The following is a 21,068-nucleotide window of genomic DNA, read 5'->3' on the forward strand; positions in this document are numbered from 1 at the left end:
ATATTTCGACAACACTTGGCAAGTTGCGTCGAGCGTACTTGACAAATTCTCTTGATATCACTCACCAGATTGCGTCGATATATATTAATATCTATTTAGATGTGCACAATATAGTTGTGCACTTCATATGTTCAATTCCTGAACCCACCATGTTGCGCACATCAAATGTTCGAATCCTGAATCCATTATTGTTCACATCATCTGTTGTCATCTCTAACTTTTTTTTATATTTTAATCTCATCCATTATAACCGAAATCTCTAAGATTCTAAGAAGAACAAGAAAACTAGAAGAAGAAGAAAGTCTCATAGTTGATGGCGACCCTAAAAAGAAATGAATTTTAACGAAAAGCTTCCAATACTATTTACTTTAACGAAAAACCATATTTTTATACTAAAAAATCAATCTTAGTATTATTCACTTTACTTTTTATTTTGTCCTTATCTTTAAAACTCAAAGTTTTCAAACATTTTTCATTAATTTTCTTTAAAAATAATATTACCTTGGATTTTTCTAATAAGCTATCAGCATATTTAAGCAGGCATTCGGGTAAATCCAAACTTTGCAGCATATCGAAGAGCATTCTTGTTTCTAGTTCTAAGAAAATCTTTGTTATTATTTACAACTGTTTAATTATCCTTCACATGTAATTAACAATACACTTTTTAGCCAAAATAGTAATTGAGGTTGGCTTAACTCTTCATTTTGGTATCTAAGATTTAAAATCAATAGAAATAATCATTGAGTTTGCCAACCATCAATCGTTTTAGTCATTACATGAAAATTTTTCATTAAATAAGGATAAATTGACAAAAATACTATCAATTTTTTTTGTCAAATCATTTTGGCATGCTGTTTATTAAATAGAGGGTATTTTTATCATTTTGATCCTTATTTAATAGAATTTTCACAGAATAACCAAATTAAATGATTGAGAACAAACTTAGGTACCATTTTTATTGATTTTGAATTTCAGTGACCAAAGTGAGGAGTTAAGAAAATCTTAAGAATAATTTTTGGCTAAAAAGCCACATATTTATGAAAACAACTTTTTATTTTTATTTTTTATCAAACGATAAACTTGTTAAATTAGGGGCCGATGAAGTTTAAACCCACATTGTAGTGTAAGGACAATACTCATCTCTACCACTTAAGAGAACCTTTGAATTTATGCTAACGACAATACTATGAAATGAGATCAAGATCAATAACAACATCGTTAGACCGTTGATCAAAATGTGGTGTTTAAGAATCTACGTAAAGAGAGAAAAAGGGTCTGTTGAAATTCTAAGAATGATTTCTCTGATTGGAGTTCAGTCAAATATAGATTCATCATAATTAAACTCTAAAATTGGAGACGGAGTTGACTTATAACATCATTACAAGGCTGGCTAGCATAAAACTATACCTCCAACTCAACACATCCCTAGTTAAGGAATCAAGATCCTTTCCGTATCTCCAAGTCCGAAACAAACGGAATGAAAAATCAGGGCCCTTCAAGGTCGAAGAGAGAGATCCGAATCCTTAGTTTGTGTGAGGTGAGTTAGTAAGATAGACAAACGAGGGTTGTAGTATTTTGAATGAGTGATTCAGATCTTTGAACTTACCAGCTCCGAACACAGAGATTCAAATACGATCTCAATTCCTCATTAAGCACTTGGACTAATCCCAATATAATTTATAATACTCATTTGTTGTTCAAGAAAATTTATATGAAAGTCCTTATTACAGAGTGATTTGTTAAATAAACTCTCTACGGTGACTATTAACTTCCTCATCTGTTCATGTTGGATTCAAAATTGTCAAAAGTTTCCTGAAAAGGAAAGTTAGTTACTTTCCTATCTGGCTGAATAAATGGAAAAGGAAAGTAGCTAAGAATAGGCGAGTACGTCGGATTACAACCAACCGAGCGAGTAGAGAAAGATAGACCCCGTATTTGAAAAAATATATGAATAAAATAAAAAGAAAAAGCCGAAGTCCAATTCCAAGGAGAGAGAGGGTAGGAGCAGGGAGGAGCCAAACATCGCAAACAAGAAGAGTTTAAAGCAGCCTCGGAGGAATCCAAAGCCAAAATCCAAGGAGAGAGAGGGAGAGAGAGCGAGCCACAGGACAGAAGAGAGTTCTGTCTTGTGGAGCTCCACCACTGCTCCAACGGCCTCTTTTCCATTCTCTGCGCTTTATCTCTCTTCAAGCAGGTACCTTTCCCTCTCTCACAATCTCTCTCTCTCTCTCTCTAAATGTATATGTTTGAGTGTGTGTGGATTTGGGGTTCTGGGTTTCGTATGTAAGTGCTTTTTTCTGGAAGTCCTTGGAAAACTGGATCGGGGTTGTTTTGTTTTCAACTGGAATTTGATGGGTTGCGTTTGAATTTTGTTGTTTTTAGTAAAGTTGGGAACTTTTTAGGTTGATGGAATTTGGGTGTTTTTGGGGTTTTGTTTTCAGATGATTAGAGCTTGTTGTTGGAGATTCTAGATTGATCTATACGTAAAAATGCTCAAACTTTTCATTTTCCTTTGTTTCTAGTTTTGGGTGGTTTGTGAAAAGTGGGAGATTTGTGTCTGAATTGAGCTTGAATTCTGTTTTGTGCTTGACTCTGGAGGTCAAAAAGTCCGAAAAGAAGCAACCTGTTAATAGAAAGCAAGGAGATTTTCTCTTTTTTTTTTTTGCTGTAAATGGAATTTGCTCCCTTGAGACTGAATTTTGGTAATTGGTACAGCTTCATTTCTATCCGGATCCACGTGATCCGGTCATGTCGAAAAGGAATTCCCTGCTGAAAGCTTGGAACTTTTGTTGTTGTTAAGGTTCAAGTGTTCTAGAAGCCTTATTGAGAACTTTGTTTACTATCCCAGGAAGCTTCTCTTCTGATTTGACTGAGAATTCAAGATATTGACTTCAAACTTCAGGTTTCTCATCTGTTGGGAAAGGATTTTGAAATATTCTGCACGAAAGCCTGAAAATTGAGATTTGTGGGCCGAAATTGTGATTAGTGTTCTGGGTGGTTGAGGAGCGGGATATTGGTATGGCTGTTGCCAAGAGCAACAGCAGCAATGAAGCATCAACAGGGCTGTGCAATTGCTACAAAGTTGCTAGCTTGACTTCCTCCATCTTAGATGCAGATGAGACCTCAAATCTAAAGGATCGGTACATTCTAGGAGAGCAATTAGGTTGGGGGCAGTTTGGTGTTATTAGGGTGTGCACCGATAAGTTGACGGGAGAGGTCTTGGCATGTAAGTCAATTGCTAAAGATCGATTAGTGACCTCAGACGATGTGCGAGGCGTTAAACTTGAGATTGAAATTATGACCAGGTTATCTGGGCACCCAAATGTTGTAGATCTTAAGGCGGTGTATGAAGAGGAAGAGTATGTTCATTTGGTGATGGAGCTTTGTGCAGGAGGGGAGCTTTTCCATCAGTTGGAGAAGCACGGACGGTTCTCTGAGTCTGATGCCAGGGTTCTCTTTAGGCATCTGATTCGGGTAGTTCTATATTGTCACGAAAATGGGGTTGTTCACAGAGATTTGAAGCCAGAGAACATCCTATTGGCCACAAAAGCCTCCTCGTCTCCAATCAAGTTGGCCGATTTTGGTCTTGCAACCTACATCAAGCCTGGTAATTCCATATTTCCTTTATATTGGCTGGCTAATTTTTTTCCGCTAAAACTTTGAGTTCAGACTTTTGACAGTGTTTTTTGTCGAAGCAGGGCAGAGTTTGCATGGTTTAGTTGGGAGTCCGTTTTATATAGCTCCTGAGGTACTTGCAGGTAGCTATAACCAGGCTGCAGATGTCTGGAGTGCGGGCGTTGTTCTCTATATTCTTCTTAGTGGAATGCCGCCATTTTGGGGGAAGACGAAGTCACGGATATTTGATGCTGTTAGGACAGCTGACCTGAGATTCCCATCTGATCCCTGGGATCGAATTACTGGATCAGCTAAGGATTTGATTAGAGCAATGCTCTGTAAAGATCCTTCACAAAGGCTCACTGCTCAGCAAGTTTTAGGTAGGTCAAATGCACGCATGAAAACACACACACTCACCAAGAGTTTATTGAAATGCTGTAACAGTTAATAGTCCATGAATGATGCGTTATGAAATCTGTGTTTGTGAGTGGTGAATGAAAGAAGTTTCGTAGTGTGCTTGACTAATATGTGTTCGTTGTGAACTTTCCCCTGTAGATCATCCTTGGATGAGGGTTAATGAACCATATCCTAAACTACCGAGTCAATGTGAAAATGGAGGCCGTGGAGAATGTGATGTAGCCGGCAGCTCATTCTGTATGTCCAGGAGTCAAGACATCAGCTTTGGCTCTGGATCACCTAGTGTATGTGATGCCCAATCACCTACATTTACTTGTAGGTCATCTTTTTCTGCTTTCATGGCGGAACCATTTACTCCCCAATTAGCATCTGGCGGGTTTTCATTCTGCGGTGATGGTGATTCTAATGGTTTGGAATTCTCCTCCCCTATTCCCTCCATGCCAAGCTTTTCATTCTTCAGCCCTAGTTCTTTGGTCGAGGAAGGTAGTTGTGCAATAGAGTTCTCAGCCAGCATATCCAGAGTAGACACAATTCATGGAGGTATTTTGAGTTACATTTTGCTTCTCCCTGCATCAGTAGCATAGAAATCTCGTCTCAATCATTTTAATGTATTGTAATGCAGAGACAATCTCAAGGAAGCTGCTATTATTGCCAGATTCTGTTTCATTCGGACTTGAAACAAGACAATTGGTTAACAAACCAGCCGAAGCTTTAAGGACAGGTGGACCAACTGGATCTAGGACATCAGCCATTCACAGCAAGAGGAACCGTACTATTGGACTTGGTGAGCACGAGCAACTAGATTTCATGGTGACCGAATCAATCATTCGTTGGTCATCATGCACACATTATCCTACATCTCTGAGATCTTCTCTTGTCTGTTAACCGTGTGGACCTGAAGCAGTAAAAGATAAGGCGGAGGGCCCTGATGCTCATATGAAGTCTAAAGTCTTTCAGCTCGTGCATTGTAGCAAGCACATATGTTACCGTTTGGCTTATTCCTAATGCTTGGTGCCACTTTTCTCATTAGTTTCAACTTCAAGTAGCTGGTCGTATGATGGGAGATGTCTTCATGATAAGGGAGAGTGAATTTCCGCTTTTACGGGTAGGTAGGAAGGGCGATAGATGGAGGTGGAGTGTTCTGATGAAGTTTTGCTACGATGTCCCGAAACTGACAGGCTTCTGTAAGCTAATGTAATATATAGTTCATGTCTGTTTCCATGTCTGTGTTTCCACTCGGCTGATTCGTGATGTTTAGTGCCATTTTTCATGTTGGTAGCTTAAGAAGAGTGGTATGTGATGCATGCCTAATGAGCTTCTGCCCTTTCGTACAAAGTAATTGTTCACAGAAGTGCTTTCCAAGTCTTGTGATTTATCTTTCTGCCCTTTTTTTATTATTCACCTTGTCAGTTTCACGGTGATACAATATCGAGCGGGCCGGACACGAGATCTCTAGTGCATAAGTAAATGCTATTTTCAAGTGATCGAGTCAAACTACAAGCCTTCCGTTGATAGACATTTTTGTTACAGATACAACTGAAATTTAAAGATATTTGAATCTTGTGTTTTTTTATTTTTTGTTAATTTTTCTTTTATCTAAATGAAAACTACTTATTAATAGAACCTTATTTGTGAACCAAAAGAGGGTGAAAGACTATTCAAAACAAAATTTTGCTATTTTTTGTTTAAACCTCACATACAGACGATTTTAACATCTCTATTTTTTTTTTAAATATACACTAAATATACATTTTAACATCTCTATATTTTTTTACTTCTCTGCTTAAATGTTGTACTAAATATCAAGGTTCTAAAAATCGCTAAGCTAGTTGGACGGTAGGCATGGGCCTAGTATCTAGGTGGCCTAAACGGATTTATATAAATTTATTATATATCTTGTAAATAGTGTCTATTTACACCTAAAAAAAAACTATACTTGTATGGATAATAAAATAATGATAAACTTGTAGTAAATCCATCATTTCCATAAGTATTGGATGAACTTGTAGTAAATCCATCATTTGCAAATTAGGTACACCATTTTCATAAGTATATCATCATGCAACAAAAAAAAAAGCACACAATTAATAAAAAAATAGCCTAGGTCCCACCATTTTCATAAGTATATCATCATGCAACCAAAAAAAAAAGCACACAATTAATAAAAAAATAGCCTAGGTCCCACCTAGCTCTCCGCCTAGGAGCCGCCTAGCTTCTAGCCGATTTTTCCAAACGCCTTGCCCAAAATCGGGGCGGGGTTCCACTACCCAGAGCCTAGGCTGATTTTTAGACCAGTGCTAAATATATATTTGTTGCTCAAAAAATAATAAATCTGCTTCCAAATACATTATAAAGATTTCCTTAATGCTCACAAAAAATATTTTGAGAAAATAAAAAATTTGCATTATCTACAAAAAAAAAAAGAAAAAAAAGATGGACTAACACTCACAGTTTTCAGTCGGTTTTGCAATTTCGAACATAAATCTCTGTTCAATCTATTTATTTTCACTTTCGCCTCATTGTGAAGTTTTGAAAACTAAGATGAGACTTTCTGTTGAAATTCTTGAATGTGGAACCCAATTTGACAATGATATGGGCCTTACTACTATGTTTTTCACTTATTTTTTTAGTTTTTTACTCAAATATTTTACGAAATATACATTTGTTGGTCAATAAGCTGTAAAATTGCTTTCGAATTCCTTAAAAAGTTTTAACTTAATGCTTAGGAAAATATTTTGGGAAAATAAAAATTCGCATTTTTGTAAAAAAAAAAAAACGTGGGTGTTAGGCGGGCTCAACGCACATAAAACGAGGCGAACTCATCTCACATTGAACGAAGTGAACCATGACATGTAAAACAAGGCAGGCTCCGCTCACAGAAAACAGTGCAGGCTTATGGCACAGAAAACGAGGTGAGTTCCATGCACAAAAAACAAGGCGATATAAGTCGCACAAATCGAGGCTAGCCTTGTGCATAGAAAACGAGGTTGTCTTCGTGCACGCCAAAATGACACTGGCTTTGTGGAGACAAAAAGAGGCGGTCTTCTGACACACAAAACAATGCAGACAACTCACATGCAGAACGAGGCGAACGTAGGCACACTAGACGAGGCAGGCTTTGCGCACATAGAACAAGGCAAACTCCCAGATGCTCAGAAAGAAAACGTGTCGGGCTCCTTGCACGGAAAAATATATTTTGAGGATATTTTAACCTTTTTGCTTTGTTAATTTTTCTTTTATCTAAATATAAGGTGAAAGACTATTACCAAAATTAAGTTTTGCTATTTTTTGTTTAAACCTCACCTAATGGTGATTTTAACATCTATAATTTAAAAAAAAAATATACACTAAATGTATATTTTAACATCTCAATGCAAGGGTTCCATGCCTCTATAAGTTGGTCGAACAGTTCACCTAATCCGATTGGCGGACACACAAAAAATTAACTGATAAACACACCATTATCAATTGATCTGACTCACATTTGCTAATTATTTGCAAATTGGTGGCAGCAATTGGTTATGGAGGGGACCACTGACACACTTCTCTGCTTTAGACTTTTCTGGATAAGGATTGTCTGCCCTCCTAGTTGTGGTGCCCTTCTATGCCCTTCTATTTTGTGCGGCCATGGTTAAGCCACGTTAATATTTTATATTTTTATTGTTTTTTGTCTTATTATCTTATTAAAAAATTAATATAAAATATTGACATGGTTTAACCGTGACCGCACAAAATAGGAGGGCATGGAAGGGCACCACAATTAGAAGGGCAGACAATCCTCGTCCTGTCTATGTACACGTCTCAATTGCACAGCCAGTCATCACATAGAATTTAAATCTTCCAACATAAAAAGATAAGGTTTTTAGAATCAAAACCAGCCTCAAATTTTGCAGTGGGAAATTAAAAAAAGAAAAAAGAAAAGTTTTCAGTTAATCTTCACAAAACACAGAAGAAGGGTACCCGCCAAAAATGGGGTGCTTCAGGATAAACACCTCCAACCTTCCAGCTCTATGGAAATTCCCAACTCAAAACCAGAATCCCAGAACCAAAACCATCATCTCCTTCTCTTCCCCTTCTTACTCTCAAACCGAAGATCGAAAATCGAAACTTTATACCGTAAACTTCAAGACTTTGAGTGCCTGCAAGCTTGGCATAGCCAGGTATCCTGACTTTGAATACAATGCTGAAGGTGGAGCGGGAACCGGGTCTGCCACAGAGGTCACGGAAAGCAACTCGAATGGCGATGTCTTGGTGTCGTTTGACATCGGAAGGCTCTATATCCCGCCATTGGAGAGTGCAACAACAAAGTTCTTGGGGTTGCCATTGCCGCCCTTTTTGAAGATTGACATTGTCCCTGAGTTCTTCAGTGGGAGCATCAATCCAGAATCCGGCCAGGTAAAATGCTTCGACAAAAGTAATTCTTAGTGTCGCATTAACTTACTAACTGGTTAGCAGTAGAGCGATGTTAACTGGTTTGTTTCATAGCCACTGTTTGGTACTTTATTTTGCAGGTTGATCTCGAATTCAAGGCGGAGTTTTGGTTTTCGGTTGGGAGTATATACAAGGCACCTCCGCTGCTGGTGAAGACGGTATTGACATCCGAGGAATCGAAAGGAACGATGAGAAGTGGAAGAGGGGAGAGGTTGGATAAACAAGGAAAGTGCAGACTTGTTGGGGTGGCAACCGTTGATCCCATCGATGACTTTCTGATCAACTCCTTCCTTGGCCTTCCCACGGAATGCCTGGCCGACTTGAACGCTATTATTTCCTTCTCTAGCTCTTAGTGGTTTCACGAGAGACGATCATCGCCCCTGCAATGTAGTACTCTTTCGCGTAATCAAAGTCAATGTCGAACGAAAGCAAAAATATGTAGAGCCAGATTTATGTTCATATGCAGCTGAATTCGATTGTTTAACAATTTACGTTCATTTTCTCCATATGCTATATAGTAGTGTAGAACTCACCCGTCTGCTCCGTCATTGCTCGCTTGTTTTCAACGATCGGAGATGTCTTGGGTTCGAGTTCAGCTATCCTTCCATCGGAGCACAAAGCAATTTGATGCGCATTTTGATACGTACTGTGCTTAATCGGTGAGCAACCACCAACGTTGAACTGCATCCAATGCACTGGTGGCCTGCAGCAAAGAACTCCAATAAATGAAAACCTGCTAAACTGGGATTGTGCTTGATTAGCAAATTCTAATGCCACAAAAAGGAAAGGCTTTGACATCTCCAGATTCATTCGCAACGATGATCAGGATTGGAATTGAATTTGTTCAACTATTTTAGTTTTTCATAATCTTAAGGGGTTTGTTGTTATATCAAATTTTCAAAATCATTCATTTGTCATCTCGCCTTAAGTTTTCCATTCAAAATATTTCAAAGTTATTTCGGAACTTTTAACTCCCACACCTCTTCAAGATTATTTCGGATATTTCACTTTTTTTATTTAAAAACGGGATGGACTGTATTGAATTCTTAAAACTTGCAACCAACAACAACAACAACAACAACAACAAAGCCTTTTCCCACTAAGTGGGGTCGGCTATATGAATCCTAGAACGCCATTGCGCTCGGTTTTGTGTCATGTCCTCCGTTAGATCCAAGTACTCTAAGTCTTTTCTTAGGGTCTCTTCCAAAGTTTTCCTAGGTCTTCCTCTACCCCTTCGGCCCCGAACCTCTGTTCCGTAGTCACATCTTCGAACCGAAGCGTCAGTAGGCCTTCTTTGCACATGTTCAAACCACCGTAACCGATTTTCTCTCATCTTTCCTTCAACTTCGGCTACTCCTACTTTACCTCGGATATCCTTATTCACAATCTTCTCCTTTCTCGTGTGCCCACACATCCCACGAAGCATCCTTATCTCCGCTACACCCATTTTGTGTACGTGTTGATGCTTCACCGCCCAACATTCTGTGTTATACAACATCGCTGGCCTTATTGCCGTCCTATAAAATTTTCCCTTGAGCTTCAGTGACCTACGACGATCACACAACACGCCGGATGCACTCTTACACTTCATCCATCCAGCTTGTATTCTATGGTTGAGATCTCCATCTAATTCTCCGTTCTCTTGCAAGATAGATCCTAGGTAGCGAAAACGGTCGCTTTTTGTGATCGTCGCTAGATTGCTCCGGTCATTAGTGTGGATAAGTATATAAATCGATAGAGATAGGAAAGCAAACACCAGATGTACGTGGTTCACCCATATTGGCTACGTCCACGAAATAGAAGAGTTCTCATTAATTGTGAAGGGTTTACACAAGTACATAGGTTTAAGCTCTCTTTTAGTGAGTACAAGTGAATGATTTAGTACAAATGACATTAGGAAATATTGTGGGAGAATGATCTCGTAATCACGAAACTTCTAAGTTCCGGAGTGTGGTATCGTCTTGACTTGCCTTATCTGTCTCGTAGGTAGATGTGACATCTTCTCTGAAAGTACTCTTCCTCCATCCAAGGGTGGTATCTTTAACTGGTGGAGATGCACAAGGTAATGTATCAATTTCACATGAAGCTTACTTGTAGTTTCAGGCTTGGTCAAGCGCGATACAAACCATGTAGTAGGAGTCCTCCAAGTCGCCGAGCTAGGGGATCTGCTGAAAGAGGTGACAGACAAGGTAAGCAATCAGAGCTCCAAGCAATCAGTCCCAGATCAGAACTTTGATTTCGAGTTCCGGCTGATTGTTCACATTCTCCCTATCTTGCAGGCAGCATGAAGGATAAAGAGAAGAAAAATGAGAAGAGATGATATGGGATACTTTTGCTTTTGAAGAAGTAACTTTCCACAGGCTTATTCTTGAACTGGGCTGGAGGGTTTTCTGGTTTCCTCCAGAGTATAAGGCCGACTGAAGAATTTGAGGGTCAAAACAAGTCCATCAAATTTATAGTACGTTCGACCCTGCTGATATGAGATACTTTTGCTTTTGACAGAGTAGTGGATGTATCGGCACGTGTGCTGTTACGCTTGTCTCCACATGCTTCCTTGTATCCTTCTCACTTGCCCTATATGTTCCTCGGGCAGATGCGGTATCTTCCCTGGAAGCATAAGATGTTGAAGATGAGTACTCGAGAGCAATGCCAGGTAAGTAATCAAGTAAGGGGTTCCAGGCAGTCAGTTCCTGACTGGAAGCTTGATTCCAAGTGCTGACTGATTGCTCTCTTTCTCCTTGTCTTGTAGGTAAGAACAAGGCCAAAGGAAAAGACAGGGAAAAAACATGATATGGGATACTCTTGCTTTTAACCCTGATGATATGAGATATTCTTGCTCTAGTATAGCTTGGTTGCAGAGGTATTATCGGGGGGAAAGAAAGCTGAATATTTCGAAAGGCTTCTTTGGGAGTGCCCTCTCAGATATGAGGAAGGGTTGAGCATTTTTGCAGGTATGCCTGTCTGTTGGGGATAGAGGTCAACATATATAGGAGTCTCCCTAACAACAAGTAGTAATGCTATTCCTTTACCCTGCTTGGTCATAACACGGTAGTGGGAGCTGCCAGCTTCACATGTTTTAACTTTGTCAGAGCACTTTGAAAAAGTGGTCTATGGTATCTGGAAAGCTGATATTGCGTGTAAAGATTACAGACAAGCTTTATCCAAGGAGATCCGGCTCTTGAAGTTGGGAAAGTGGTGCCTCTTCGGTTTTCGAACAAGCAATCCTGTCGGAGATCTGGCTCTCGAGATTCGGAGAACGATGTCTTTTCGATTTTTGAGAAAGTCATCTTGCTAGGGGTCTGGCTCTCGAGATTCGGAGAGCGGTGTCTCTTCGATTTTTGAGAAAGTAATCATGTTGGGAGTCTGGCTCTCGAGATTCGGAGGGCGGTGCCTCTTCGATTTTGGAGCAAGCAATCTTGTTGGGAGTGTTTTCTCGAATGTGAGAAAAGGTTGGGCATGTTTGCTAGTCTATCTTGCCACGAAGCACAGAGGTTGACACACAGGGACTTTCCAATTATCCAGCAGTGGTACTATTCCTTTACCCTTGTGGGTAATAATATGGTAGCTAGACCTTCAAAATTTATGTGTCTAAACTTTGTTAGTGCTGTTTCTTTGCTATTCTTTTACCCTTCTTGGTCAGAGCGGTGTAGTGGGAGCTGCAAGCTTCACGTGTCTCAACTTTGTCAGAGAACTTTTGCAAAGTTATCTGTGGTACCCATGAGCTAATGTTGCGTGTGGGAAGTGGGTGATTGAACAGTAAGATTCATGTGCTTTCTACTTCACCAGAAATCTTCGACATAATGCCCATAATTTTCGCAAAGCTGACAGGTGCTGACAAGGCTGGAAAAGTAGGTGCCTCTTCGATTTCTAAGATCGGCCCTCGTGGTCTCTGAGCAGCCCAGCTTTTGAGAAAGCAAGCTCGTCTTCGATTTCTGAGATCGGCCTTCGTGGTCTTTGAGCAGCCCAACTTTTGAGAAAGCAAACGTCTCGTGGTCTCTGAGCAGCCCAGCTTTTGAGAAAGCAAACGCCTCTTCGATTTCTGAAGCTCCGTCGAGTGCAGATTTTTTATAAAGGCTGGCATTAAGTTCCAAAGCACACTTGAATCTCCACCAGTAGAAGCTCCATTCTTGCACTTCTAAGATCTTGATTTGTCCGACCTCTTCTCTCTTTAACACCTTTGAAAATGTATGGCCCCTCCGACCGTCGTTTTGACTTGAACCTTGTTGAAGAGGCAGTCACGCCTTCTCCAGACAACATATGGCGCCCATCCTTCGTCTCCCCTACTGGTCCTCTTACTGTTGGGGATTCCATGATGAAGAATGATATGACCGATGCGGTAGTGGCCAGGAACCTTCTCACTCCCAAAGATAACAGACTACTTTCCAAACGGTCTGATGAGTTGGCTGTTAAGGATTCTCTGGCTCTCAGTGTTCAGTGTGCAGGTTCTGTGTCTAACATGGCCCAACGCCTATTTGCTCGAACCCGCCAAGTTGAATCATTGGCGGTTGAAGTGATGAGTCTCAAACATGAGATTAGAGGGCTCACGCATGAGAATAAACAGTTGCACCGGCTCGCACATGACTATGCTACAAACATGAAGAGGAAGCTTGACCAGATGAAGGAATCTGATGGTCAGGTTTTACTTGATCATCAGAGATTTGTGGGTTTGTTCCAAAGGCATTTATTGCCCTCGTCTTCTGGGGCTGTACCGCATAATGAAGCTCCAAATGATCAACCTCTGCTGCCTCCTCCTTCTAGGGTTCTGTCCAGTACTGAGGCTCCAAATGATCCCCCTCCAGTGCCTGCTCTTTCTGGGGCTCTACCGACTGCTGAGACTTCTCCTAAGCAACCTTTGTGAAGGCTCCCGCTTGTTTGTTTATTTTGACTCATGTATATGTACATATTTGTGACTTATCGGGGATATCAATAAATAGTTTTCCTTCATTTCAACGTATTGTGTTGAATACACCAAAGCCTTCTTCGCTAAGTTCTCTGAATTTTCTTTTGTTGAAGCTTTGTGAGTGGAGCATGTAGGTTGAGGTAGTATTCCCTTAATTTCCCGAGTGAGGAAAACTTCTCGGTTGGAGACTTGGAAAATCCAAGTCACTGAGTGGGATCGGCTATATGAATCTTTGAACGCCATTGTGCTCGGTCCTGTGTCATGTCCTCCGTTAGATCCAAGTACTCTAAGTCTTTTCTTATAGTCTCTTCCAAAGTTTTCCTAGGTCTTCCTCTACCCCTTCGGCCCTGAACCTCTGTCCCATAGTCGCATCTTCTAATCGGAGCGTCAGTAGACCTTCTTTGCTCATGTCCAAACCACCGTAACCGATTTTCTCTCATATTTCTTTCAATTTCGGCTACTCCTACTTTACCCCGGATATCCTCATTCCTAATCTTATCCTTTCTTGTGTGCCCACACATCCAACGAAGCATCCTCATCTCCGCTACACCCATTTTGTGTACGTGTTGATGCTTCACCGCCCAACATTCTGTGCCATACAGCATCGTCGGCCTTATTGCCGTCCTATAAATTTTTCCCTTGAGCTTCAGTGGCATACGGCGGTCACACAACACGCCGGATGCACTCTTCCACTTCATCCATCCAGCTTGTATTCTATGGTTGAGATCTCCATCTAATTCTCCGTTCTTTTTCAAGATAGATCCTAGGTAACGAAAACGATCGCTCTTTGGTATTTCTTGATTTCCGATCCTCACCCCAAACTCATTTTGGCCTTCATTTGCACTGAACTTGCACTCCATATATTCTGTCTTTGATCGGCTTAGGCGAAGACCTTTAGATTCCAACACTTCTCTCCAAAGGTTAAGCTTTGCATTTACCCCTTCCTGAGTTTCATCTATCAACACTATATCGTCTGCGAAAAGCATACACCAAGGAATATCATCTTGAATATGTCCTGTTAACTCATCCATTACTAACGCAAAAACGTAAGGACTTAAGGATGAGCCTTGATGTAATCCTACAGTTATGGGAAAGCTTTCGGTTTGTCCTTCATGAGTTCTTACGGCAGTCTTTGCTCATTCATACATATCCTTTATAGCTTGGATATATGTTACTCGTACTCCTTTCTTCTCTAAAATCCTCCAAAGAATGTCTCTTGGGACCCTATCATACGCTTTTTTCCAAATCTATAAAGACCATGTGTAAATCCTTTTTCCCATCTCTATATCTTTCCATCAATCTTCGTAAGAGATAGATTGCCTCCATGGTTGAGCGCCCTGGCATGAACCCGAATTGGTTGTCCGAAACCCGTGTCTCTTGCCTCAATCTATGCTCATTGACTCTCTCCCAGAGCTTCATTGTATGACTCATTAGCTTAATACCCCTATAGTTCATGCAATTTTGTACGTCGCCCTTATTCTTGTAAATAGGCACCAAAGTGCTCGTTCGCCATTCATTTGACATCTTCTTCGTTTTCAAAATCCTATTGAAAAGGTCAGTGAGCCATGTTACACCTGTCCCTCCCAAAACTTTCCACACTTCGATTGGTATATTGTCTGGGCCTACTGCTTTTCTATGCTTTATCTTCTTCAAAGCTACAACCACTTCTTCCTTCCGGATTCGACGATAAAAAGAGTAGTTTCTACACTCTTCTGAGTTACTCAACTCCCCTAAAGAAGCACTCCTTTCATGTCCTTCATTGAAAAGATTATGAAAATAACCTCTCTATCTATCTTTAACCGCGTTCTCTGTAGCAAGAACATTTCCATCCTCATCCTTGATGCACCTCACTTGGTTTAGGTCCCTTGTCTTTTTTTCCCTTGCTCTAGCTAGTTTATAGATATCCAACTCTTCTTCTTTGGTATCTAGTCGCTTATACATATCGTCATAAGCCGCTAACTTAGCTTCCCTCACAGCTTTCTTCGCCTCTTGCTTCGCTTTTCTATACCTTTCACCATTTTCATCGGTCATATCCTTGTATAAGGCTTTACAACATTCCTTCTTAGCCTTCACCTTTGTTTGTACCTCCTCATTCCATCACCAATATTCCTTTTGGTGTGGGGCAAAGCCCTTGGACTCTCCTAACACCTCTTTTGCTACTTTTCGGATACAACTAGCCATGGAATCCCACATTTGGCTAGCTTCCCCCTCTCTATCCCACACACACTGGGTGATTACTTTCTCTTTGAAAATGACTTGTTTTTCTTCTTTTAGATTCCACCATCTAGTCCTTGGGCACTTCAAAGTCTTGTTCTTTTTTCTCACTCTTTTGATATGTACATCCATCACCAACAAGCGATGTTGATTAGCCACGCTCTCTCCTGGTATAACTTTGCAATCCTTACAAGTTATACGATCCCATTTCCTCATTAGAAGAAAATCTATTTGTGTTTTTGACGACCCACTCTTGTAGGTGATCACATGTTCTTCTCTCTTCTTAAAGAAGGTGTTGGCTAAGAAGAGATCATATGCCATTGCAAAATCCAAGATAGCTTCCCCATCCTCGTTTCTCTCCCCAAAACCATGGCCACCATGAAAACCTCCATAGTTGCCTGTCTCCCTGCCCACGTGTCCATTTAAATCTCCTCCTATAAATAACTTCTCCGTCTGAGCAATTCCTTGCACCAAGTCTCCAAGGTCTTCCCAAAATTTCTCCTTCGAACTCATATCCAACCCTACTTGAGGTGCGTACGCACTAATCACATTGATAAGTTCTTGTCCTATTACAATCTTGATTGCCATGATTCTATCTCCTACCCTCTTGACATCTACAACATCTTGTGTCAAGGTCTTGTCCACGATGATGCCAACACCGTTTCTCGTTCTATTTGTGCCCGAGTACCAAAGTTTAAACCCTGAGTTTTCTAGATCCTTTGCCTTAAGACCAACCCACTTAGTTTCTTGTAGGCACATAATATTTATCCTTCTCCTCACCATAACTTCCACTACTTCCATGGATTTTCCCGTTAAGGTTCCTATATTCCACGTTCCTAAACGCATTCTACTCTCCTGAACTCTACCCTTCTGTCCTAGCTTCTTCACCCTCCCCCGTCCAATGGAATCAAAGTACTTCTTTTGTGTGTCCCGTGTAAAGTTGATAGGTGCATATGCTCCCAAACAACTTTGAGTGGAGTCGTTCGAAAAGAAGTTTCTATGGCCCCCTTGCTCATTTAACACTGCATCCGGGTGCCTATGGAGATACAGCGACCCTTGCTCACTTATCACTGTGCTCGGGCCACACAGCGCGCCACTTACGGGTGACGCCCTAGCTTTAGCGCGATTTCGTTCTGAATTCATTTTCATAAGGATTCGACGTAACTGTGGAGTGCCGGCTGTCGACTACCTGACGCCCTCCCCCTCCTCCTTTACCCGGGCTTGGGACCGGCCATGTAAGATAAACTTACATAGGCGGAGTTTCTTAAAACTTGCAACCAATTAAAAAAAAATAGAAAACATGTTTTTCTACCAATCAAAGTTTTAGAGTGCGTACCAAAAAAAAAAATAGAAAACTTGTGAAAAAAAGATCAAATGTCAAAAATCAATTTATTTGTCCACCTCCTACTAAAAAGGAGGTCAAATGTTTGGAACCAAGTTCAGGTGACATTTCAAAAAGAATGTTAATGCTAAAAAGTGAAACCCTTGACTTTTTTATTTTTGAACCAAATTTTTACCTATAAATTGATTAATTTGACCTATAATTTATAAAGAAGGTCAAATTTTCACCTATAAATTGATTAATTTGACCTATAATTTATAAAGAAGGTCAAAATTTCACCTATAAATTGATTAATTTACGTATGAAGAATGAAGATGACCAAGTTTTTACCATTAACGTCGTCATTGTTTGACTGCGTCACGGGCAAAACAGGGGCTCGAAAAAGGAAACAATAAAAAATTGAGAGAGAGAGAAAGAGAGAGAAAGAGAGAGAGGGAGAGAGAGATATATATATATATATATATATATAGAGAGAGAGCATCAGCACGTCCATTTTCCGCCCACGTGTCTCCTGGAGTATCGCCAAGAGTCGAGAAGAGGACCCTCACGAGATTCTGGTCTCCACCCCATCGCCTCGATTCACCACCCAAATCACCTCAACTCCTCCTCTCTCGCTACTCCACTCAGCTCCTCCTCCGTCCTCAGCTCCTCCTCCGCCACCTCCCTCTGCTTATCCTCATCCTCCGCCGTCTCTCTCTCTCTCTCTCTCTAACCAGTTCGCGGTTCCATGGGACGCAGGCAGTCGCATCTCCACACGAACATTCCTCGCCAGCTCTAGAAACCTCCAGAAGATTCTTCCGCTGTTGACTTTCTGCTTCCGAGAGCCCGATGGCGCAGCTTCGTTGCATTCTTCTCCTCGCTTTCCTCTCCTCTCTGCTTCCTGCTCTTCGCGCCAGTGATGGCGATGCTGATCCGATTTACAAGTATGCCTTCCTTTCTGAGATTTTTGCTTGGTTTCTGAAAGGACTTGGAATTTCGCTTCCAAGTTCGTATCAGTATTTGATTTGGTTTGGTTTATTTATAATATTCGAGCTCATTGAGTTGTTTATTTGAAGTATTTTAGTTTAGTTGAATGCTCTCACTGTTTGATTGATGAGCTTCGTTTAGTTGTTTGTATAGCCAAATTGATTAGAAATTTGATCGAGTTTTCGTGTTTTCGTGGTTGAAAACTCGAAAATCTGGACTAAGTTTCGTGTATTCCGTACAACGAATCAACGATTAGTGTGATGTTTTTGTTACTTGATGGATATAGATTGTGAAGATAATTATGAAAATTGAACAATCATTTAATGCTAGGGAAAAATAAATTTGAAATCTTTTATTGTTAACTAGCATTAATGCAGATAATGATGAAAGTTCTTTATTTGGGAGCTTTAGGCGAATGGGTTTGGAAGTACTTTTAAAATGATTGTTATGCTTTTGGTGAGAATGTCTTTGAAATCAATCCTTAGTAAAAGTTCAAGTGGATCCTGGAAAAGTGATTTTCTGCAAGAAGCACAGTGCTTCTCCCAAAATGCAATTAAAGTGCTTTTGGAACCCAATATCAATTTCACCAAAAGCGCTTTTTAAAAGCACTTCCAAACGAGCCCTATATTGGTTATGCTATTTGATTGATGTGATTTCACAAGTACAAAATTTACATTCACGGAAGTTCATTAGGTGTTCTCTTGTATCATATTCATCTATATGTTGCTTGTTTCATGGCTGTTGGGTGATAACCATTATGATTTTTATGGGTTTTCCAGGTCTTGTGTGGCGGAGTGCGAAAAATCTGGGTGTGTAGGGGACACATGCTTTCAACACTGTAAATTTTCATCCGATGGGAAACCTATTGATGGTCCGTGGTACATGCAAGAGCCCCTCTATTTGCGCTGGAAACAATGGGACTGCCGCAGTGACTGCAGGTACCACTGCATGTTTGCAAGGGAGGAAGAGAGAGAGGAACTCGGCCATAAGCCTGTCAAATACCATGGGAAATGGCCGTTTCAGCGTGTTTATGGCATCCAGGTCTTCCGCTGATATTTAGTAGAGCAAATTAGTTGATTACTAATCTAAATAAGTTAATTTACTTGCTGATATGGCCTAACCATTCAACGAACTTGTTTAGGAACCGGTTGCTGTTGCTCTCTCCGCTATCAATCTTGCCATTCAATTTCATGGCTGGATATCTTTTTTCATCCTTATATACTACAAGTTGCCGTTGAATCCAAATAAGAAGACGTACTATGAATATACTGGTATGTGGCACATCTATGGGATCTTGGCAATGAATGCCTGGTTTTGGAGTGGTGTATTTCACAGCCGGTAAGTGGTTTTAAATTCCTTTGACAGCGTAATGATTTATACATACAACCGTGATCTGCTCCAAAATGTCAACTTATGCAAAAGATAAATATTTTAGTACTTTGTACTTCTTAGACCTCGCAACCTATCGATTTAAACAAATTGATGGTCGCAATTTATAACAGCAGGACAAGATTTAGTGTAGTGTTGTGCATATGGAATTAGGGTATTCCATAGGCCAGAATTTTTCTCTGCTAAATTTCAACAGCAAGATTATGCTGTAGCTTGTGGTACTGACCTCGTAACGAATACAAAACTTTTGCGTGTTGATTGTGCCTGGTGTGAGGGAAGAACACGATTTTGATATGATAACATTAATTGTTTTCAGACAGTTTTTAACTGCTGCTTTGTTATCCAATGTAGAGATGTCGAGTTGACAGAGAAGCTAGATTATTCTTCTTCTGTAGCACTACTTGGATTTTCACTCATTGTGACCCTAATTCGAGCGTTTAATGTGAGAGATGAGGCTGCAAGGGTCATGGTTTGTGCTCCGCTGATTGCATTCGTCACCACACACATACTGTACCTGAACTTCTATAAACTTGATTACGGTAAGACATTCTGTTGCAAATTTGAGCCAAACTTTTTGTTGCTTTTAATACAAAACTATTTGCCGTGGCAATGAGCTTACAAGTTTTGCAGGTTTGAACATGAAAGTGTGCATGGCCATGGGCATCATTCAGCTTCTTACATGGGCAGTTTGGGCTGGTGTCAGTTGCCATCCATCGCGCTGCAAGTTGTGGGCGGTAGTGGCAGGAGAAGCCCTTGCCCTGCTCTTCGAGATATATGACTTCCCACCTTACCAAGGCTTTATTGACGCGCACGCTCTCTGGAATGCAATCAACATACCTATTACATACCTCTGGTGGAGTTTTGTGAGGGATGATGCCGAGTTTGTTACATCGGCTCTCCTTAAGAAAGCAAAGTAGTAGATCTGAATCGAAAAGCATGAAGTGATCCAATGGTGGATTGTATCAAATACTCGAAAGTACATGACATGCTCAGCGCAGTTAGTTCGTAAAATGTTCTCCTTTTTTCCTCATGTGTATGCGTTTCTCCGAAATGCTTACCGTGATGTGGTTCCGTTTGATTTTGCATTTCGCATTGGTATCGGTCAAATTGTTTCCGCCGTCTACGGTGGGCTACTTCCTCTGATGGAATCCGGATTTCCAGGTCGTTGTGTTGGTTTTTTTTCCTGGAAACTTTTAGATGTAAGATTTGAATTCTCAAGTTACTGAATTGTGCTGTAAATCTTTGTCGAATACCATTTTAGGATGTTGTGTGGTGATGTTGTTTATGCAGTGTTGGAATAGCTTATGGAGAAAGGTACCAATAAAAAAAAAATAGTAAAAAGCTTTTGCTGATAAATGTTTTTGCTATAAGCGCTTTTATTATTAACGTTTCAAAACTTTAGCCACGTCCAATTGCTTTTTGGAATAGTACTTGGAAGTCCAAGAGGTGGTAGAAGTGTTTTTAAGTTTTTCTATCTATAGTAGAGTTCGTAAGAGCATTTAAAATGACTGAAAGCGTTTTTAGTGAAATTGATTTTGGGTCGCAAAATCATTTTAAGTGCTATTTGGAAGAAGCACTTATCCCAAAAGCACTTTAAGTGCTATTTTAAAGAAATACCATATATCTACCTAATTTTTGCAACATAAAAGAAAAATTTAGGAGGTACGTCGTGGGTTAGATTCTTGGCGTTGATTAATCACATAATGATGGTCAGAAAAAGTTAAAATGTTTATGTAAGTTTTTCCAGCTTTTAAAAAGATGATCTAGGTTAAGTCCCTTGATGGTTTTTATGCT

At 40.2% G+C, this 21,068-nt stretch overlaps 3 protein-coding genes across 7 annotated transcripts; all 3 read left to right on the plus strand.

Moving 5' to 3' along the window:
• Window positions 1–1,926: 1,926 nt before the first annotated feature.
• LOC103440145 (calcium-dependent protein kinase 26-like) lies at window positions 1,927–5,394 on the plus strand. Of its 5 annotated transcripts, XM_070820143.1 has the most exons (6): window positions 1,978–2,194; window positions 2,716–2,800; window positions 2,903–3,607; window positions 3,699–3,995; window positions 4,171–4,572; window positions 4,655–5,394. In XM_070820143.1, the coding sequence occupies exons 3-6, from the start codon at window positions 3,019–3,021 to the stop codon at window positions 4,915–4,917; spliced, it is 1,551 nt and encodes a 516-aa protein (XP_070676244.1). In that variant the 5' UTR covers window positions 1,978–2,194; window positions 2,716–2,800; window positions 2,903–3,018; the 3' UTR covers window positions 4,918–5,394. The 5 variants fall into 5 exon arrangements, with proteins under 5 accessions (XP_070676236.1, XP_008377036.1, XP_008377041.1 ...); XM_070820135.1 differs by lacking the exon at window positions 2,716–2,800 and having other exon boundaries at window positions 1,927–2,194; window positions 2,801–3,607; XM_008378814.4 differs by having other exon boundaries at window positions 1,954–2,194; window positions 2,716–3,607.
• Window positions 5,395–7,851: 2,457 nt separating this feature from the next.
• LOC103440166 (uncharacterized) lies at window positions 7,852–8,950 on the plus strand. Its single transcript, XM_008378831.4, has 2 exons — window positions 7,852–8,427; window positions 8,544–8,950. Exons 1-2 carry the CDS (start codon window positions 8,002–8,004, stop codon window positions 8,814–8,816), a joined length of 699 nt encoding a protein of 232 aa, XP_008377053.1. The 5' UTR covers window positions 7,852–8,001; the 3' UTR covers window positions 8,817–8,950.
• Window positions 8,951–17,343: 8,393 nt separating this feature from the next.
• On the plus strand, window positions 17,344–20,630 carry LOC103440215 (uncharacterized). Its single transcript, XM_008378885.4, has 5 exons — window positions 17,344–17,842; window positions 18,665–18,926; window positions 19,027–19,223; window positions 19,626–19,813; window positions 19,905–20,630. Exons 1-5 carry the CDS (start codon window positions 17,748–17,750, stop codon window positions 20,189–20,191), a joined length of 1,029 nt encoding a protein of 342 aa, XP_008377107.1. The 5' UTR covers window positions 17,344–17,747; the 3' UTR covers window positions 20,192–20,630.
• Window positions 20,631–21,068: the final 438 nt, after the last annotated feature.

This window comes from Malus domestica, chromosome 01, assembly GCF_042453785.1.
Source record: "Malus domestica chromosome 01, GDT2T_hap1".
In the NCBI taxonomy this organism is placed as follows: Eukaryota; Viridiplantae; Streptophyta; class Magnoliopsida; order Rosales; family Rosaceae; genus Malus; species Malus domestica.

Bases quoted from the DNA above. Each gene is read 5' to 3' on its own strand.
- LOC103440145 (XM_070820135.1), top strand. From the start codon at position 3,019: ATGGCTGTTGCCAAGAGCAACAGCAGCAATGAAGCATCAACAGGGCTG. The intron at 3,608-3,698 runs GTAATTCCATAT...TTGTCGAAGCAG, and splicing joins TGCAACCTACATCAAGCCTG to GGCAGAGTTTGCATGGTTTA. The intron at 4,573-4,654 runs GTATTTTGAGTT...ATTGTAATGCAG, and splicing joins AGTAGACACAATTCATGGAG to AGACAATCTCAAGGAAGCTG.
- LOC103440166 (XM_008378831.4), top strand. From the start codon at position 8,002: ATGGGGTGCTTCAGGATAAACACCTCCAACCTTCCAGCTCTATGGAAA. The intron at 8,428-8,543 runs GTAAAATGCTTC...TTTATTTTGCAG, and splicing joins TCAATCCAGAATCCGGCCAG to GTTGATCTCGAATTCAAGGC.
- LOC103440215 (XM_008378885.4), top strand. From the start codon at position 17,748: ATGGCGCAGCTTCGTTGCATTCTTCTCCTCGCTTTCCTCTCCTCTCTG. The intron at 17,843-18,664 runs GTATGCCTTCCT...TGGGTTTTCCAG, and splicing joins GATGCTGATCCGATTTACAA to GTCTTGTGTGGCGGAGTGCG. The intron at 18,927-19,026 runs GTCTTCCGCTGA...GAACTTGTTTAG, and splicing joins AGCGTGTTTATGGCATCCAG to GAACCGGTTGCTGTTGCTCT.